The 17,660-nt window shown below is 44.8% G+C and overlaps 2 protein-coding genes across 7 annotated transcripts in view; one reads left to right on the top strand and one right to left on the bottom strand.

The window, feature by feature from the left end:
* The window catches only part of BOC (BOC cell adhesion associated, oncogene regulated), an 82,816-nt gene extending 74,801 nt beyond the window's left edge, over window positions 1-8,015 (top strand). For 3 of the 6 annotated variants that reach the window (XM_068546746.1, XM_068546745.1, XM_068546743.1), the window contains 5 exons: window positions 265-486; window positions 1,251-1,486; window positions 1,668-1,744; window positions 2,226-2,419; window positions 3,509-4,277. In XM_068546746.1, the coding sequence (XP_068402847.1) occupies window positions 265-486; window positions 1,251-1,486; window positions 1,668-1,744; window positions 2,226-2,419; window positions 3,509-3,696 (917 nt within the window). In that variant the 3' untranslated portion in view covers window positions 3,697-4,277. The other 3 variants (XR_011074325.1, XM_068546744.1, XM_068546747.1) reach the window with 3 other exon arrangements.
* A 247-nt stretch (window positions 8,016-8,262) lies between these two features.
* CFAP44 (cilia and flagella associated protein 44) overlaps window positions 8,263-17,660 on the bottom strand; it is a 126,391-nt gene continuing 116,993 nt past the window's right edge. The window contains exons 32-35 of the mRNA XM_068546749.1: window positions 17,314-17,515; window positions 13,650-13,810; window positions 11,974-12,108; window positions 8,263-8,486 (exon numbers count right to left, since the gene is read on the bottom strand). Of these exons, the coding sequence (XP_068402850.1) occupies window positions 8,313-8,486; window positions 11,974-12,108; window positions 13,650-13,810; window positions 17,314-17,515 (672 nt within the window). The 3' untranslated portion in view covers window positions 8,263-8,312. The remainder of the gene's footprint in view (window positions 8,487-11,973; window positions 12,109-13,649; window positions 13,811-17,313; window positions 17,516-17,660) is intronic.

The following is a 17,660-nucleotide window of genomic DNA, read 5'->3' as shown; positions in this document are numbered from 1 at the left end:
CCAGTCTGCCCCTAGTGCTTGGTCCACAAATATCTCAGGGTGTTTTTTGAAGTATGAGGCTCAAGTCTCTTCAGCGACGCCCAATTTCACATTAGATGTCAATTTCGTGCTGAGCTTGGACACCACACTCATCTACCAAAGGCCCTGTCTTACAAGTTTGACCCCATTTCTCACACCCATGGAATCAGGATATTGTTTTCCTATTTTACATGAAAGAAATGTCAAAGAAATAGAGGCTGAAGTGAGTTTTGTCCCAATTAACAGCCCGGAAGTCTTCTGGTCAGCCTGGTCGACTCCCACCCCCAACTCTGGCCCCACCTCAGCTACCACCCCATGAAACCATTGAGCGGCCGGTGGGCACAGGGGCCATGGTGGCCCGCTCCAGTGACCTGCCCTACCTGATTGTCGGGGTCGTCCTGGGCTCCATCGTCCTCATCATCGTTGCCTTCATCCCCTTCTGCTTGTGGAGGGCCTGGTCTAAGCAAAGTGAGTGGATGATCCTCTTCAACACCAAGGGGAAGGAGCCTGGGGCGGGGGTGAGGGGAGGAGGGGTCTCCCAGTCCCTAAGGAGGCCTCTGCCCAGGGCAGGATCCCAGGCACCCTGCTTCACACTCATGGGAGCTCAAGTTCCTGGTGCGTCCCCCAGAGGTCTTGGAGAGAGTCGGAGAACGCTCACAGGTGGGGCCTTCCCTTCGGCTCATAGACCTTGGCAGATGGAGAGGATGAAGTGGGAGTTAGTCTGTGTTCTCTGCATCCCTGGAGCTCAGCACTTAGCTGGCTCTGTGTTCTTTTACTGTCTCAAGCTCTGACCACGTACTCATACTTTCAGTTGACCCTGCCTCTTCCTGCCTCTTCCCGCCTCTTTAGGTCTGTGGCTCCCTTGAGCTTTCCCCCTAATCCTGGGTTAATCTGATTTATCCACTAATTTCTGCTTCAGATGGTAACACATCTGGTCAACTTGCTTCATTAAATATTGCTCCTTCTGTTCACTTGCCACTTCATTCTCCCAAATCCTGGTCCTGTGTCTCCTCTCCCTACTGCAAAAAAAACGTCTAGATGTTAGGAAGAAGTGGGTGACAGGAAGAATTTTCCGAGAGAGAGAATATTCTCTCCCCTGGCGCAATGTCAGCTCCCTGCCCACCTCATTTGACCTTAAGTCCTCAGGAGTTTTCTGAGGTTCACGTGGGACTTTTTCAAGCTGCCCCAGGCCTCCTTGACCTAAGCATAGCTCTATCCTTCTGTTCTTCCAGAACATACAACAGACCTGGGTTTTCCTCGAAGTGCCCTTCTGCCCTCCTCCTGCCAATACACTATGGTACCACTGGGAGGGCTCCCAGGCCACCGGGCCAATGGGCAGCCCTACCTCAGTGGCACCAGCGGACGGGCCTGTACCAACGGGGTACATGTGAACAGGGCCTGCCCTGCAGCTGCCGTGGGCTACCCAGGCATGAAGCCTCAGCAGCGCCGCCCAGGGGAGCTTCAGCAGGTAACGCAGTTCTGGGAGTGTGGGCGCGCAGGGACGGGTCACCGTGGAGGGCGTGGCCGGGCCACCTCCTGAGGCTCCCTCCCTTCTAGCCTCTAATCCCGGGCTGCTGGGCCTGCTCAACAACGAAAGGGGACGTTCCCCGGACTCTCTGATGTGACCCTCTCGTTACTCGTTTGGGCAGCAGGATGACACCAACAGCACGCTGAGGCAGACCGTTCTTGGCAGTGGATGTGACCCCCCCAGTCACCAGATCCCCAGGTACCCAGGCCCCTCCCCGCCTTCCACCCCTGAGCCCCAGCGCTCTCTCTCTCGCTAGTTCCTCAAACCCAGCGTCAGTCACTGAGAGGTGAGCACTAGTGCTTCCCTCACGATCCCCTCATCTGACAAACTGCTCCCCTGGACTCTTAGCCTAAGGGGGTCTGTGTTTGCAGTTATGATGCCTTTTCTGCTCAGCAGTTCCTCCCTCGCTTCTCAGGCCAGAGCAGCCCCGCCCAGCTGGCTCTGCCCATAGGCCCCACGTCCTCTCATATACTCAGGACACGCATGGAGTCAAACGGAAGGAGACTAGAATTGCCTGTGGAAGCGATGGTGTGGCACCTCTTGATGTCCAAAGGGGAGCAGCCCCTGCCCCGCCTGAGCCCTGCCCAGCTCTGCTGCCTCAGACGGGAGCGGCCAGGGCAGTGGGATCCAGGCCCACGCTGCCCCTACCTCACCCCTCCGCCTGGTTTTGTGCATGCAGGGCTCCCAAGTCTAACCCGGACGAGGGCTCGCTCTTATACACACTGCCCGATGACTCAGCTCACCAGCTGCTCCAGCCTCGGCAGGGCTGCCACCGCCTCCAGGAGCAGCCAGCAGCCACGGGCCAGCCCGGCATGAGGCGTGTACCCCAGGGTCCTGGGCTGGAAGCCCCGTGGGACCCTCTTTTCCACCCAGGTCAGTGCTGAGGGCAGGGCGGGCAGTTGAACAGGCTGGGGACGAGGTGAGGTGTAGGCATCCACGACGCGGGAGTGACGTGCAGGCGGGGCGAGAACCGTCCCTGAAGGCGGTGCTTGGTGAGGACCATCCACAGCTTGTATATCCGAGATGGGGGTGCAAAGGGGAGCTGGCCACCTCCTTCCCTGCTGAAGGCCCAGCAGATCTGCGGGGAGTGTCAGGTGGGTCCGACATGGCAAGCTCTGTCCTCAAAGGCTGAGAGAACGGGCACTTCTCCATTTCAGAGAAGGAAGCCCTCTTGGTCTCAGCATTTCAAGGCCACTCACACATTCCCGCCGCCTCTCATCACACTAAGAGGCACTCTCTAATCACTCTGAAGTACCTTGCTTTGTTGGGTCTTGTCTCTTAATTAAGGAATGAGGTCGCATCCATCGTTAAGCCAAGTTCTCACATCATCAGAACTCTGTGCTTCCACAGGACTTTCCCTCCAAAGGACTCAGTGCACAGCGCGCCCAGCCCGCTGTCCTTCTCTGTGCCCATCTTTTTGATACCTGGCTGGGCACAGGCTGGCTCAGAGAATTAGCTGGTGTTTCTTAGCCTCCACGGTGTGGCTTCCAGGTCACATGCAGCTCCCAGACCCTGGGAGATGAAATTCTAAGACAGGTACCTCCTAGAGCCAGACCCCAGTAGCATCCACACGGGACTCCCTCCATCGGGGGCCGTGAGTCGTGAGTGGGATGATCATGGCCAGAAAGCATAGCAGAAGGTTGAACTAGCAGCCCACACCTGGAGAGAGCAGAACTTTCTTGCACGGTTCCTGGGCTCAGCTGACTTCATCTGCCCCTGGTTACAGGGTAGATGCATGAGGGTCTCCACGCTTTCACCACTGGAATGTGCAGGGGGGACGTGGGTAAGAAGTGGCCCATACTTAGAGGGAGTGTAACTGTCCTTGCTGTGGTTGTAGGTCTCTGTCCCTCCTCTAAAGCCAGTAGCCAGCTCCCATCCCAGAGAGAGGCTGACCCAGTACTGCTGAGCACTAGTTCCTGGTCAGTCTGGATTCTAACGTTTCCCACTTTTCTCTCCCCTCAGGGCCCCGGTGCTGCTTGGGCCTCGTACCGGTTGAAGAGGTGGCCAGTCCTGACTCCTGCCCTGCGGGGAGAGGAGACTGGTGTCCCCAGCACCCCGTGGGGGCCTACGTAGGGCAGGAACTTGGGATGCGGCTCTCCCCCAGCCCACCGGTTCACGTGTCTTTTGAAACACCACCTCCTACAATTTAGGCAGAAGCTGATAGCCCAGAAAGACACTATATATTGTTGTTTGTTTCTTTAAAAAAGAGAGGAAATTGGTATTTATTTTTCTATAATAGCCATATTTATATATTTATGCACTTGTAAATAAATGTATATGTTTTTATAATTCTGGAGAGACATAGGGAATCCTCCCCTCTGAGGTCTGAGGTGGGAAGCAAAGAAGCCGCAACAGAACAGGAGTCAACGGGGAAAGAGCAGCACAGACTGAGGAGGCAGCCCGTCCCTTAGACCCTCCGCCGCTGCCTGGGCCCCTGCAGAAGGCCCACAGAGAAGCCCGTGGAAGGAGGACTCCTAGGCACACTGTCCACAGTGACTGCAAGGGAAGGGCCAGGGCCATGCGATCAGAGGCTGCAGCCACCCGTGACAGTGGCTGGATCTGGTGCTACAGGAAACGTTTTCCCAAGATGCCCGTGAGACTAGACTAAGATGTGTATAGTACTATAAGCATTAACAAACCTTCCAGAATCAATAATCTGTGGCAACATATCTCTGTAAAAATAAACACTGTAATGTCTAAATAAATGTTTAGTCTTCCCTGTAACCTACAGCTTAGTCATGTATGAGTCAGCATTCTCTTTAGATGTTAGGATTCAGTCTGAGTATTTGAAGAAACATCCACTTGTGATGTTTTCAGATCCATCGAGGAGAAATCTGGAAAAGGTAGCAAATGTTTCTAATTTTGTCTTTTTAAATATTGACTCTCAGTTGTGTTCTCATTAATGCAGATGTGTGGTAACTGTTTAGTCCAAGAGGGACACAGTGTACAGTGGGCGAGGAGAAGCAGATTCGCCGTTCCCTGACCGGACTTGAGGTAAAGCTTTGGTCAAATCGGAAGGAATGAGACTCATCTTTTCTATACAGGTGTGTGTTGAAGACTAAGTATTTTCTCCAAAATGCCATTTCGTGAAGTGCTGTGCTACAGGTGAACGTATGGTGCCTGGTAAAATTCACTTCCCTTCTTTCCAAAGACACAGCGACGTGGCCAGAGCAGTTGACTCACTAGTTGTTTAAAATCAACATTTACTCACTGCCGTCCAGCCACAGGATCACCCTTTGTCCGGGCAAGTGGAAGTAGATGGAGGCTGAAGCTTTTTGCTGAGAGCCCTACCACATTTTAACTGTTTACAGGAGGGAAATGTACCTTCTAGATTTCAGTAAAGTTGAGTTACAGATGAAATGCCACTTGAAACACTTAATCCTGTTCCGAGTCATCAGTGGCAGACCCTAGCTTCACACTCCAGTCACAAATTGAATAGAGTCCTAGGAAAGCCCCAGGAGGTGATTGATGGTCTAGGGCAAGTGCGCCCTCTGCTGGCCAGAAGAGATTCCTGCACCCTTTCTCCATCCAGCAGCTAAATTGGAACATGGTTTTCAGAAAAGCAGTATTTTAAAAATATTTCAAGAAATGAAATGAAGGACTGTAGGAATATGGAAATGATAGGAAAGGAGACGTAGAGCAGGGAAGAGAAGAAATAAGATATTGTGACTTCAGACACAATCTGGCATCAAGGGCCTAGAGGTCACTTCCAGGAGGGGGACAGATCTCACCTCTCAGATCTGAGCTATAACTCAACTTCTAGCCCATTGGCTTTTTAAAAAAAAAAACTCCCTTTTTTTTAATGCTTGATGATACCACTGGTTGTCAAAGTAAGTTTTGGTGAACTTTATGGAAGTGGTATGGTTCCAGTGCTGTGCAGAAAGCAGTTTTATGTGACAACAGTGCTTTTAGCTCTCAAAAAAAAAGCCTAGGAATGAAAAAGCACTTCTAAGGCAGGTTAAATGAGACAAATGTGCATATTTACTTTAGCCAATTGCAGGAAAGGAGGAAAAGGTTAGGCATCAGGCCTTTAAATTTTAGCCTAGAAAATGAAACAGCTTAGATATTCAGTTTCATTGCATCTTGCATTTCTTTAGATTCAGGTTAATTATTATAGTGCCTTTTAAAAATCGGATTCAGTCAGCAATGGCTATATAAATTAATCAAAAGGAAGAGTAAGACCTAGTTGGGCAGGAGCTGGTGGTGGTGCGGAGTTCAGCTCATGGCTCGGGACAGCCCAACAACAGGACAGGCTGAGTCGGCAGGAATGAGTAACTCCTTTTCCTGTGAAGTTCTGCCAGAGGGGCTGGACTCTACAGTTTTCCTTTCAATGTTGAGATTTGATGATACTATGGACGAGGGTTCAAAGTAGCCAAGGGACAGTAACAGTTGATCCGCAAGTAACTCAGGCTGATTTTTGGCCTCTTTCAAAGGTGAGGCCGCCTTCTCTAAGGGCACAGCAGGAGGCAGAGAATAGTTAGATCAGGAGACTAGGACAGCTTTCCATCCACCCCCAGCCAGGGCTGCACCCTGGTGCTCTCCTGCTTGATATTAAACCTCCCAAAGAAGACTCAGATGCTATAGATTCAAGACTAAGCCTGGGATCAATGAAATGAAACGAAAGCTATCTTTCTCTCTTATCTAATTCAAAATAAAAATGAATTAACTGTATTGTCAAATCCCAAACATGCTGTATGAAAGCCTAATATTGTAAACTTTAGTGATTTTTGTCTAGTTCAGTTTGGGAAAAAGTAATTAATAATCCTGACTGGTTTTACTCTAAGAGAGTTGATAGACACATGGAATCCTTGACATGGCTCTTCCATAGACTAAATTCATTCTTGCTGCAATTAGAATCACAGGATTTCAGAATGGGAAGAAGCCTCAGAGCTTATCCAGATCTCTCATTTGTCTGATAATGAGGCCCAGGAAAATAATGTAATTTTTACCCTAGCTGTCACCACAACAAGGGGATAGTGTCTCCTCCGGGACCACCCACTGTATCCAGGCGGTCGCTCAGGGTCGTAGCCAGCCAGCCAGTGACGTAAGTTTGGTAGTAGCCCTTCCTGCTCCAGCCAAGCTTCAGATGGACGCAGCCCCAACTCACAGCTTGACTACAACCTCGTAAGAGACCTGAGCTGGAAACAGCCAGCTAAGTAGCTCCCAGCTTCCTGACCCTCAGAAACTGGGTGAGATAATGTTGTTTTAAGCTATGTTTGGGGGTCATTTTTTATGCAGGAATGAATAAGTAGGTAAAACACTCAGAACTATGACTAGCACATTTTTTTGAAGTGCTTGAAGGGCACACATAGTTTAGGGTGTACAGCAGAGAATGTGATGATAAAGGGTGCTCTTCAGTAGAAAAGCTGCTACATCAGAGCTCTGTGGTGATTGATTGATTGATGATAGGCACAAACAGTAAGCTATTTGGACCTCTCAAATAGGAGAATGAAAGGATCTTAGAGACACAATAGGCCAAGTGGCCGCCTGTAACATACATATGTATTCCAACATACAAAAGAACCCATGTCCTGTCTATAATTTTGGGGGGCAGATCAGCAGGCTAGCCACAGGTTAGGAAAACTTGACCTTGCTGAGGTCACTTTCTACATTGGTGCAATATTGCCTTCTTTACCTTTCCTTTTCGGTAACCAATTCATATTCTGGGAAAGCCTCAAGGGAGTAGCTCATTAAAATGGACCCATAGAGCACGGAATTTAAAGTGCTATGTTCTATTACTAACAGGAATCCAAATATCACTGAAATCATTCTTAGATGATGAATTCTACTGACTACTTACCCCCAAACCAAAAGAATACTCTCAAATTAGTTTAAATGTTATGTACAATCAAAAGTGATTATTAGAGTTGATCTCTCAGTGATGGAATCTATTTCATTACTTCCTGATCTATATCAAAAAACCAGCAAATGACTCAAGTAGAAACAGAAAGAAAACGGCACAGGACATGAGAAACTATAGGCAATACTTAGAACACTGGTAGAGTTGCAGAAACCTTCAGAGAAGAGCCTCCTTCTTAACCATTTTGCAAAACAAACACACTTCTCTGCTCCACCCAGAGCTGAGGAGTTTGCTAAAACTATGGGTGACTCAGGAAGCTGATTATTTTTTTGCTTTATGCCAGTCTAAAGCAAACTGCTCTGCTCTTTGTGTCTGCATTTCCTGAATCCCGACCCCTCAAATAACTGCTTTATGAAGTTAACAATGTCAAAATTCTAAATTGCATTTCTTTTTCTCAGATATTGTTGGCAAAATAGTTTTTTTTCTCTTGTGTCCTCTCAGAGAATACCTGATAACATCAAAGTTTATTTTCCAAGGATCCAACGACCAAGAAAAGGACGTTTTCTCATAGTTTGCTGAATGATCGATTTTCTTGCCAATGGCTAAGAATTCAGATAACCAAAAAACAAATTTCCTAAAACGGGATATATTACCGACGGTTTCTGGCAATTTGAGGTAACAGCCTCCTAAGACTTCATATTCGACCCAGTTGGTTCCAAACACATCTGCAATGGTTCAGTTCAATAATTAATAAGTAGCTGTTGGGTGCTGTAGTCAGTTTTAAGATAAGCAGTTGGGGGGAAGTTGTTAAAACTACATGACTGGATGTGGTTTTAGACTTTCAGATAAGTTCACTTTAAAACAGTAGGATTGTTGCAGGCGACAAGGAAACAGAACTTCTGTTGAATTAAGTGTCAGAAATCTTGGCTGGATTTGAGAAAAAAGCAAACTTAGGGCCCACGGGCTTCATTCATTCTCTTGTGTAGAGTGAATTGGGGGGAGAACAAGGCCACCTTTCTTACGCAAAAGAGCAACCTCTTCCTTCAAGGCCAGAATCCTTTCGGCCTGGACGTGGATCAATTCAGTGACCTTCTCTCTTGCCACAGTGTCTGCTTTCCGGGGGCCCTGGAAGGCGTTGCCCTGTTGAGAGAAAACACCTCCCTGCTGTAAGCACCATTTGGACTATGGAAACACCCCTGTCTTAATTTGTCTTTTAGGTGTGCCTGACTTAAATAGCCATCGCCCCTGATTTTAAGAAGCCTTCAAGTCCTCCACTGAAATCCTACCATTGGAAAGGTGTCCCTTTGAGCTAATAAGCAACTCTTAAAATGCAAATCCCCTTTAGAGGGTAACTCATTAAGCTAGCTATCAGTCACTCATACCCTACAGGGCTCATCGCTGGAATTCTAAAAGGCCAGATACCTCCTTTTCCTATACAGCCCATATCTTGTTTCCCAAAAAAGAAATCTTTATTCCCTCATCTGATTTCTTCCCCTGCCCAGCCAATTCCTGCTCATGTTTCAGACATCATTTTTAGGGAGGATTGCTTTACCCCATGGGCTGGGTTAGGATTCCTGCTTTATGTTCTGTCAAATCATCCATCACACATCATTGTAGTTATTAGACTGAACCATTGGAAATTTGTGCCATGTGACCATTTTTTAACCTAAAAAGTAGCCGTTTCATATGGTTTGACCTAAATGCTTGTTTGATATCTTTCTTGCTAGATCCTGTGCCTTAGAAATAGAGCCCAGAAGGCCTGGATCTCACCACTCTACCCAGCATCCGCCCTAGAACTTGTTACATAAGTAGGTGCTCAATAAATCTGAACGTGCATTAAAGGAAGGGACATAACACCTAGTATCTTCTCTGTGCCAGGTGCTTCGTGTCTGCGACCTCACGTGATCCTCACAACTCAGAACCAGGTGGTGGTATCCCAATTTTAAAGATACAGAAACTGACAGAGGTTTATGAACTGGCCCAAGTCACTATAATATTAAGAACTGGAAGCAGGATGAGAACCGGGTTCCCTGAAGCCAAAAGCCCAGGATCTGTCTGTTACCCCACTTACTATGGCAGCCCTTCCTCATAAGTAGGGGTTGTCATTACCCAGTACCTTCTTGCCTCTTCTCCCTTGCCCACCTTCACTTCAGGGGCTGTGAAAACTAAACACTAACCTTAGCCAGTTTCTTTTCCAGCTGGGAGTGGCTAAGTAGATGTAGCAGAAGACATTTGCTTTCTTAATGAAAGGGACACAAGAGACTGGCATTGGGGCAGCAACCACAGAGCTGGGGCAGCTGTCTGTGACTCTGAAGGAAACTTCAGTCACTGAGAGAGTCACAGAGATACTGGCCCTGACATCACAGCCCCACTAAACTAAAACCCCTCAGTCATCTCCTGCAGACTTCTTGTTAGGTGAGGAAAAGCACCCCTATTTGTTTAAGCTACTCTCCAAAAGTGGGGCTTTTGGTTACTTGTAGCCAAATGCACAGCCCCTCATGCCCAGTCAGTCCAGACAGTCACTCTGAAGTCACCTTAGCTTTTCCCTCATTGTCTTCACCATATCCAAACAAATTTTGGCTCTTCTTACTTTGAAGTGTCTTTGACCCTTGGTTTTTTGTCCTTACCATCTTCATCCCAATCCAAGCCTAGATTGTTGTAAGAGTAATAGCTATGGAGTCAGCTTGGGAGGCAGACAGCCCTCAGTTTAAAAACAAATTTCCCATTCACTGCAGCTCTATTTACAATAGCCGGGACATGGAAGCAACCTAAGTGTCCATCAAGGGATGAATGGATAAAGATGATGTGGCACATTTATACAATGGAATATTACTCAGCCATAAAAAGGAATGAAACTGAGTTATTTGTAGTGAGGTCAATGGACCTAGAGTCTGTCATACAGAGTGAAGTAAGTCAGAAAGAGAAAAATACCATGTGTTAACACATATATATGGAATCTAAAAAAAAAAAAAATTGGTTCTGAAGAACCTAGGGGCAGGACAGGAATAAAGACGCAGACGTAGAGAATGGACTTGAGGACACGGGGAGGGGGAAGGGTAAGCTGGGACGAAGTGAGAGAGTGGCATGGACATATATACGCTACCAAATGTAAAATAGATAGCTAGTGGGAAGCAGCCGCATAGCACAGGGAGATCAACTCAGTGCTTTGTGACCACCTAGAGGGGTGGGATAGCGAGGGTGGGAGGGAGACGCAAGAGGGAGAAGATATGGGGATATATGTATACGTATAGCTGATTCACTTTGTTATACATAGAAACTAACACAACGTTGTAAAGCAATTATACTCCAATAAAGATGTTAAAAAAAAAAAAAAAAAAAGACACTTCCCCACGCATTAGCTCTGAGCGCATGAGCACGTTACTTCACCACTCGGAGCTTTGGAAAGTGGTATTTTGAAGATTCAATGAGACAGCCAATGGAAAGAGACCATACATGTAAAGCTATATATATAAAGGTATACTATGTAAAGAGACCTACACAATTAATTTCCTTTCCCAGTCAACTGATCTGCCTCCAAACTCTTCCCTCTCCAAAGTATCTGGACGTTCAAAGCACATCAAGTCAACAGATGTTTACTCACTGACGACTCTGTGAAGATTCTGTCTAGGCATCACCCCTCTTGAATACTGCTGTGACTCTTCCCTCAAAAATTCTTTAGTGGATAAATGGCCTTTGATATTCAGATTCTTGTCTTCCTCTCTATTTTAGTTGTAAACCTCCCAAAGCCTCTTATTTATTCATTTCTTTTGGACTTTTGCTTAGACCAGTGATTCTTCAGCTCTAGCATGCAGCAGAATCACCTGGAAGGCTCGTTCTGGATTGCTGGACCCCTCCCACAGAGCCTCTGATTCTGTAGATCTGGGTGGAGCCCTAGGATCTGCATTTCTAACAAGTTCCCCAGGCGAGGCAGATGCTGTTCTTCAGGGAACCACACTTTGAGAACCCCTGGCTTAGAACATTTCCTGGGCGCTTAAAGAAAACAAAGTAAAGAAAACCAAGAGGAAAAAAAAAAACAAACAGCATTTTTGCAGGTACTATTAAAAGATTATAGCACATAGTTCAGGATATGCCACACATGTGTTATGTCCCTAGAAGGCAAGGCTTAACTAGGGTGAAACTTTAGAAATAAGTATTATCCACCACATACTGTGTATTAAGTACTACTAGGTTAGCCTCAATAAACATTATATAAAAGCAAGTTGAAAGCCCTAAAAAGTAACAAGTGTTTTAATAAGTAACATGTGGCCTCCCATAATTCAGGAGGCCCGCTTTAGGTCAAAGGAAGTAAACCTGTATTGGAAATGGATGTTTGACACCAAATTCAGGGAGCATGTTGATATCATTATTTACACCTAAGTAACCTTACCTCTCCAAGGGCCAAGGCAAATCCCTTAATTAGTACTTGTATGAATTCATGGCACCGACTAGGCATACAGTAAAGCTAGTCCCTCAGGCTCATTGTAATGTAAACGGTATAAACTCAGTGTCCTCAGGGAACGTGGGCCAGAAACATCCAAGATCAAGGTTTGTTTAAAAGCCAGCACTTGATATTCCCTTTATAGAACATCCCCAATTCTGACAGAAGGTCTGAAGAAAAGGAACATACCTGCTGGTTCTGTAGAATATTCAGCTGAGAATCAAGTTTCTTCTTTTCAATACATAAATCATTCATCTGATGAAGTTTTTTGGTGTGTTCTTTTGTCTTCATCATCAATTCCCGTCGCACTTGAGCAATCTTTTCCTACCAGGGCAGAAAGATGCAAAATGGATTAAGTGAGTGAGGAAACAGAGAAAAATGAATGTCCGGATTTGATCAAAACCATCAGACAAATGGAGTGATATGCACATAGAAAAATACAATAAGCCAATAATATCAGAAGCAAGTGCACTGGGTCTGGTTTGATTAAAGAAGAATGTAAGCAGGATGAAAGTAGGTAAAAATAAGATAGACATCACTCCATTGTTGAGAAATGACATTAGTGTGCATACTGAGTGATGGTATTCATTAATTAAAAGGGAGAATGATCCTTTAAGCAGGAAATGTTCCTGTATTGCTTTTTCCCCAGTCTTGGCCCAGGATCCTCAAGGTGACCGGCTTGAATGGCCATACATCTGCCAGTGGCTTTCCTTTGTTCTCCTATTACTCCAACAAATTATTTTAGATAGCACATATTATCTCCAGCACTACCCTGATAGGGACCAGTCCCACTGACACGAACACTGAAGTAATTTGTTTCTTCACAGTACAGTGAAAAATCTTCGATAGGAAAAGATGAGACAAGATAGCACTAAGAGGGACTTCCTTGGTGGTCTAGTGGTGAAGAATCCGCCTTCCAGTGCAGGGGACGCAGGTTCAATCCCACATGCCATGGGGCAACTAAGCCCACGCACCACAACTATTGAGCTCGCACACATCAACTAGAGCCCACACGCAGCAAACTACAGAGCCCACGTGCCCTGGAGCCCGCGCGCCACAACTAGAGAGAGAAAACCCGCACACCACAACTAGAGAGAAACCCGAGCAGACCTTGTGCCGTCACAAAAAAATCCCGCACGCCTCAACAAAGACCCCGTGTGCTGCAACTAAGACCTGACGCAGCCAAAAAAAATAATAAGGAAAATAAATAAATATTTTAAAAAAAAAAAAGATAGCGCTAGGAACCTCTCCTCCTACCCTATCTACTGTGAAGACAGAAAACTGGAGAAGCCACAATTATTTGTGGGCTTATAAAATCTTTGTAAAAGTTCCTGTCTCTGAATCAGGCTGTAACTGGGGTACTGCCTCATCTCATGGCTCCGGGAACAGTGTAGGCATTTAATACCTTCTAAGACCCTACCAGCTAAATAGTATATACCTTGTTATAAAATGTATTACTGAGAGATGTTTTCCTAATTTCCAGAATGGAAACAGCATGCAAAAGCTATGTAGAATAATACAATTAGGTCCTCAGAGTATAGCAGTTCATGTCTAACACTATTAGAAAGTTTATACGTTAATTCAGACCTCAGAGTGGAATCTCTCTGTAATCTTTCATGCCATTTTGCCATCATATTTACATGAATCCTGGACCCCAGACCCAGTGCTAGTGCTTTCATCCCAAAATAGACCAGTGGCTCAACTAAGTGAACGGTAAGAAAGCCGAGACAGGCTTAAGATCATGGAGGAACCAAGTCGGGCTCACACACGTGTCTCCAGTTGTACAGACGCTTCCCAGGAACCACTGAAAGCTCACCAGGAGTTCTTGCCTCCACCCAGTGGATCCCCTGCCCTCTCATCCTAACCTCCCACATCTTCATTTCCTTTGCATTCGATAGCTCCTTTCGAAGTTTTTTGATCTTTAGTTCTTCAAGTGTTGTATTCACAGAAAGTGTCTGAAGGGCTTCTAGGTTGATCACACGGCCAAACTTGCTGACCATTAGTTGACTGACTGTTTCTTGCATTTCTAAAAGAAGACAGTCACTGTCAGGTTGTTCACCAGGTCCCACTGTTATTAAATGAATAATACCAATACCAATACCATTCTAAGGAACAGCTTTTGCAAGAAGATGATAAGAGATTTTACGTTACCAGTTGGGTTTTCCTCTGTGACTTTTCACCTACTACTTTCCTCACTTAGAATGCACATTGCTCTAGTGTCTTTTCATCTACTTCAAATTCCTGTGTAAAAGGGACTCATCTTTCCCAACTGGCTACACCTTCTGATCTGCCCCTCCTCAGATTATTCATGGGCCCCAATGGGATTATGAAGCCTTCAGTTTTTAATGTTTTATTACTGATCTCTATAACATCTGGTGTTGAGAATAGAACAGTCACTGAACAGAAGTTTCCATCTTATTCCAAGTAAAAATATTAAAATCCTTGCAGTGGTTCACCAGGTCCTACCTGTCCTGCCCTGCCCCTATTATCTCTCCCACCTCCTTTCCCACACCTCTCTCCTCATTTACTCCAGACACCTTTTTCTCAACCTTCTCAAACATTCCAGGCTCACTTGGATATTCTCATATGGAATTGTCTGGAATTCCACTGTCTGGAATTCTTTTCCCGAAATAGCCACATGGCTCACTCCGCACAGCCCATTTTCTGAAAACAAGTTGTGAGACTGGTGAAAGACTCATTTCCAAAACACCCATTTCTGAAGGTGTGACCAAGTGTAATTTGTCCCTTAACCAGGGAGAACCACATCTTAGTAAGTATATCACCTTTCCAGGGAGCTCTTCCCTGGCCTCCTATGGACCTCAGCACTCTTTCCCAGTCCCTTTCCAATTTTTTCTTCTTAACAATCCTCTCCATCTAACATGCAATATGTTTTACTTTTGTTTACTGTGTTCCCTCAACATGTGAACACTGGAAAACCTGGAGAAAATTCCATTTGTGTAGTCTGAGCTCCCCAAGAATGTATAATCTCGTAACACAAGATTTTCTCAGTCACCAGAGTCCCCTAAGTGAAGTCTGAAGGCCCTAAGGTATAACAAGATGATGCAATTCTGTTACAGTACAGGAATTTGTATTCAGGTATATAATCGTTATGGCTGAATGATAATGGTATAATCAGCGTGGCTGCCATTTTGCACAATCCAGGGAGGGTTATTCATTTCTATTCTATGTGAGTGGCGCCCCATGGACTTGTGTCATGCGGTGGCCATGATAATCAGTGATGCAAATGAAATGACTGGATTATTTGCACATGTGGGGCTAGCCTGTGGCTGGCTGCTTGGCCTCCCTCAGGAAGAACCTGGACTTCCCCCAGCTAGCCCCATACAACAGGTGCCCTCTCCCAAGGCAGCCTCATGTACTAGGACATGGACTCTGGTCCTTGCCCTTCCCACTGTGGGGCCAGCCTAACAACACCCTTCTCCTGACTCAATTAGGCCAGCTAGTGTTCCCTGGGGACATAAAGGCTTCTGGAACACTCCCCATCCTCTGTCCCCATGGCTGCAAGCTGTGCTCTCCTTGAAAAGGAGAGAACTTACCTCCCCACCCCATGTTCTAGACTCTCCTCTTCTTCCCCATTGGGTCTAGGGATGGAGGCAGGCAACAGTGAGTGACTGTGGTGTTTCTCATCACTGTTAAGCATTTGTTCTCCGAAATACAGAAAAGGAACCCACTCCTAGCTTCACCTTCAGAATTAGGAGATCAGTCTTTAACCAGACTCACAACTTGCCTTCAGAAAACGGACCGGGGGTAGGAGAAGAACTGAAAGTCACTGAATAAAACTTGAACCACGTGGGACTTTTTTTTTTTTTTTTTTTTTAAATTTCAACTAACATTCCAGAAATGTGAATACTTCATTTCATCTTCTTCACACATTTTTCCAAACTGCGAGGTTACTCAGATGGAAGTAAGCTTCTTTCCTCATTTTCATACTAGTTTGTTCCTTGGTTTGACAAATAGTATTTCCAAATATAAACAACATTCACAGGCTACAGAAGCCAAAGGAATGTGAAGTACGTGAGAAACATTGGGGCCTCAAGGTTTATACCTGAGAAAACTCTATGTCTCAAATAAGTGTTATTCAAACATAGAGTCCTAACATGTATTTTAAAATTTTATAATCCAACCATGGATTATATAATTTTATATACCCACCCATGAGGGTAGAACCATCATCACTCATTGGAAACTGACCTCTACAAATCCAAGCAACCTGGATTGACTGACTGCTGTATTCTTCCCATTATTTTTCTTTTCAAATTTTCTTTTAAAAAATATTATTCAATTGTGGTAAAATACACATAACAAAATGTACCATTTTAATCTTTTTAAAGTGTACAGGTCTGTGGCATTAAAGTAGATGCTATTATAGTATTGGTAATAGTATTGTTATTAAAGTTAGAATACTTCATCACTTACACATATGTTCCATATATCAAATATTCAAAAGGTATTTTAAAAGAATTGTCTTTACTCCATACATCTTATATTATACACCTCAATTCCATCTGAATTAAGAATGTAAATGTGAGGAACACTACTAATAGAAGAAACGATAGAAAAATATCTTTGTGACCTCAAAATAGGAAAGGATTTCTTAAGACAGACAGACAGACAGACACACACACACACACACACACACACAATGAACAAACTATAAATAGATTGATAAAATTAATTATATTGAGATTTTTAAATGTCTGTATCCCAAAAAGATACACTAAATAAAGTAAAAAGGTGAGACACATATTAGAAAAGATTTGAAATGAATGTAATGGACAAAGAAAGACATAAAATATAGGAAAAAACTCCCTACAATCAATAAGTAAAATAAAAAACAGAAGTAAAAAAATGGGCAAAGTGTATGACAGGCAAGAAAAGGAAACACAAATAAACAGCAAATAAGCTATGTGAAGACATTCAACCTCAAGGACTTAAGGAAACAGTGAAATACAATTTTAACATCTATGAGGTTGGCAGAAATATGAAAGTCTAACAGTATTAAGTGTTGATTAGACTATGGAGCCCAGGAAATTCTCACACTGCCAAGGGAGAGAAAAGGGTACAACCACGTTGGAGGGCAACTTGACAATACCCAGGAGAGTGGGTACCCACCCCCCTCTCACCCAGAGCCCCCAGTCTTGGGGACTCACCTCCTTCCACACATGCACAGGGAGACATGTACAAGAAGGTTCACTGTAACACTGTCTGTAATCATGAAAAATTACAAGTACCCTAAATATCCATCAACAAGAGACGGAAGAAAAACTCCTTTATAGTCCTACAATGGAATATTATAGTACCAGTTAAAGTGAGTAATTATCTGTAGCAATATGGATTACTCTCAAAAACTGGTTTAATAAAGTGAACTGCAAAATGATAGGAATAGTATTATATTACAGTTAAAAACATGCAAAGGCACTTTGTATACTGTGTGTGGATACATCCATACGTATATGGACGTGCCTGGTGGTTGATCCTGATTACTAACTAAGCCACGGGCTTAATACTCACTCTGTATATTTCGGGCCATCTCTCTCTTTTCTCGGGTGAGCTGTTTACGCCTCTCCCGGCATTCTTTGTTAAGTTTTTGCTGCTGGGAATTTTCCTCGTGGAGCTGGACAATTCGTTTTTGCAGTCGTCCCAAGGAGTGGTTGGAAAAGACCAAAGTTCCAGAAAGATCACTGGGTATTTCTCCAAATACCACATACTCTATCTACAAAAGCAAAACAAAACAGAAATCAAAATAGACAAAGATCAAGCTAAATTTAAGGTCATGGAAAGCATAAGGGAAACACTTCTTTCTCTGTCCGTTGTCACCACTGAGTAAGGTAAAAGCAGGAAGCCACTTTCAAATAGAA

Source organism: Eschrichtius robustus, chromosome 6 (genome assembly GCF_028021215.1).
Source record: "Eschrichtius robustus isolate mEscRob2 chromosome 6, mEscRob2.pri, whole genome shotgun sequence".
NCBI classification, from domain to species: Eukaryota; Metazoa; Chordata; class Mammalia; order Artiodactyla; family Eschrichtiidae; genus Eschrichtius; species Eschrichtius robustus.
This window is presented reverse-complemented; position numbering and strand designations above follow the sequence as displayed.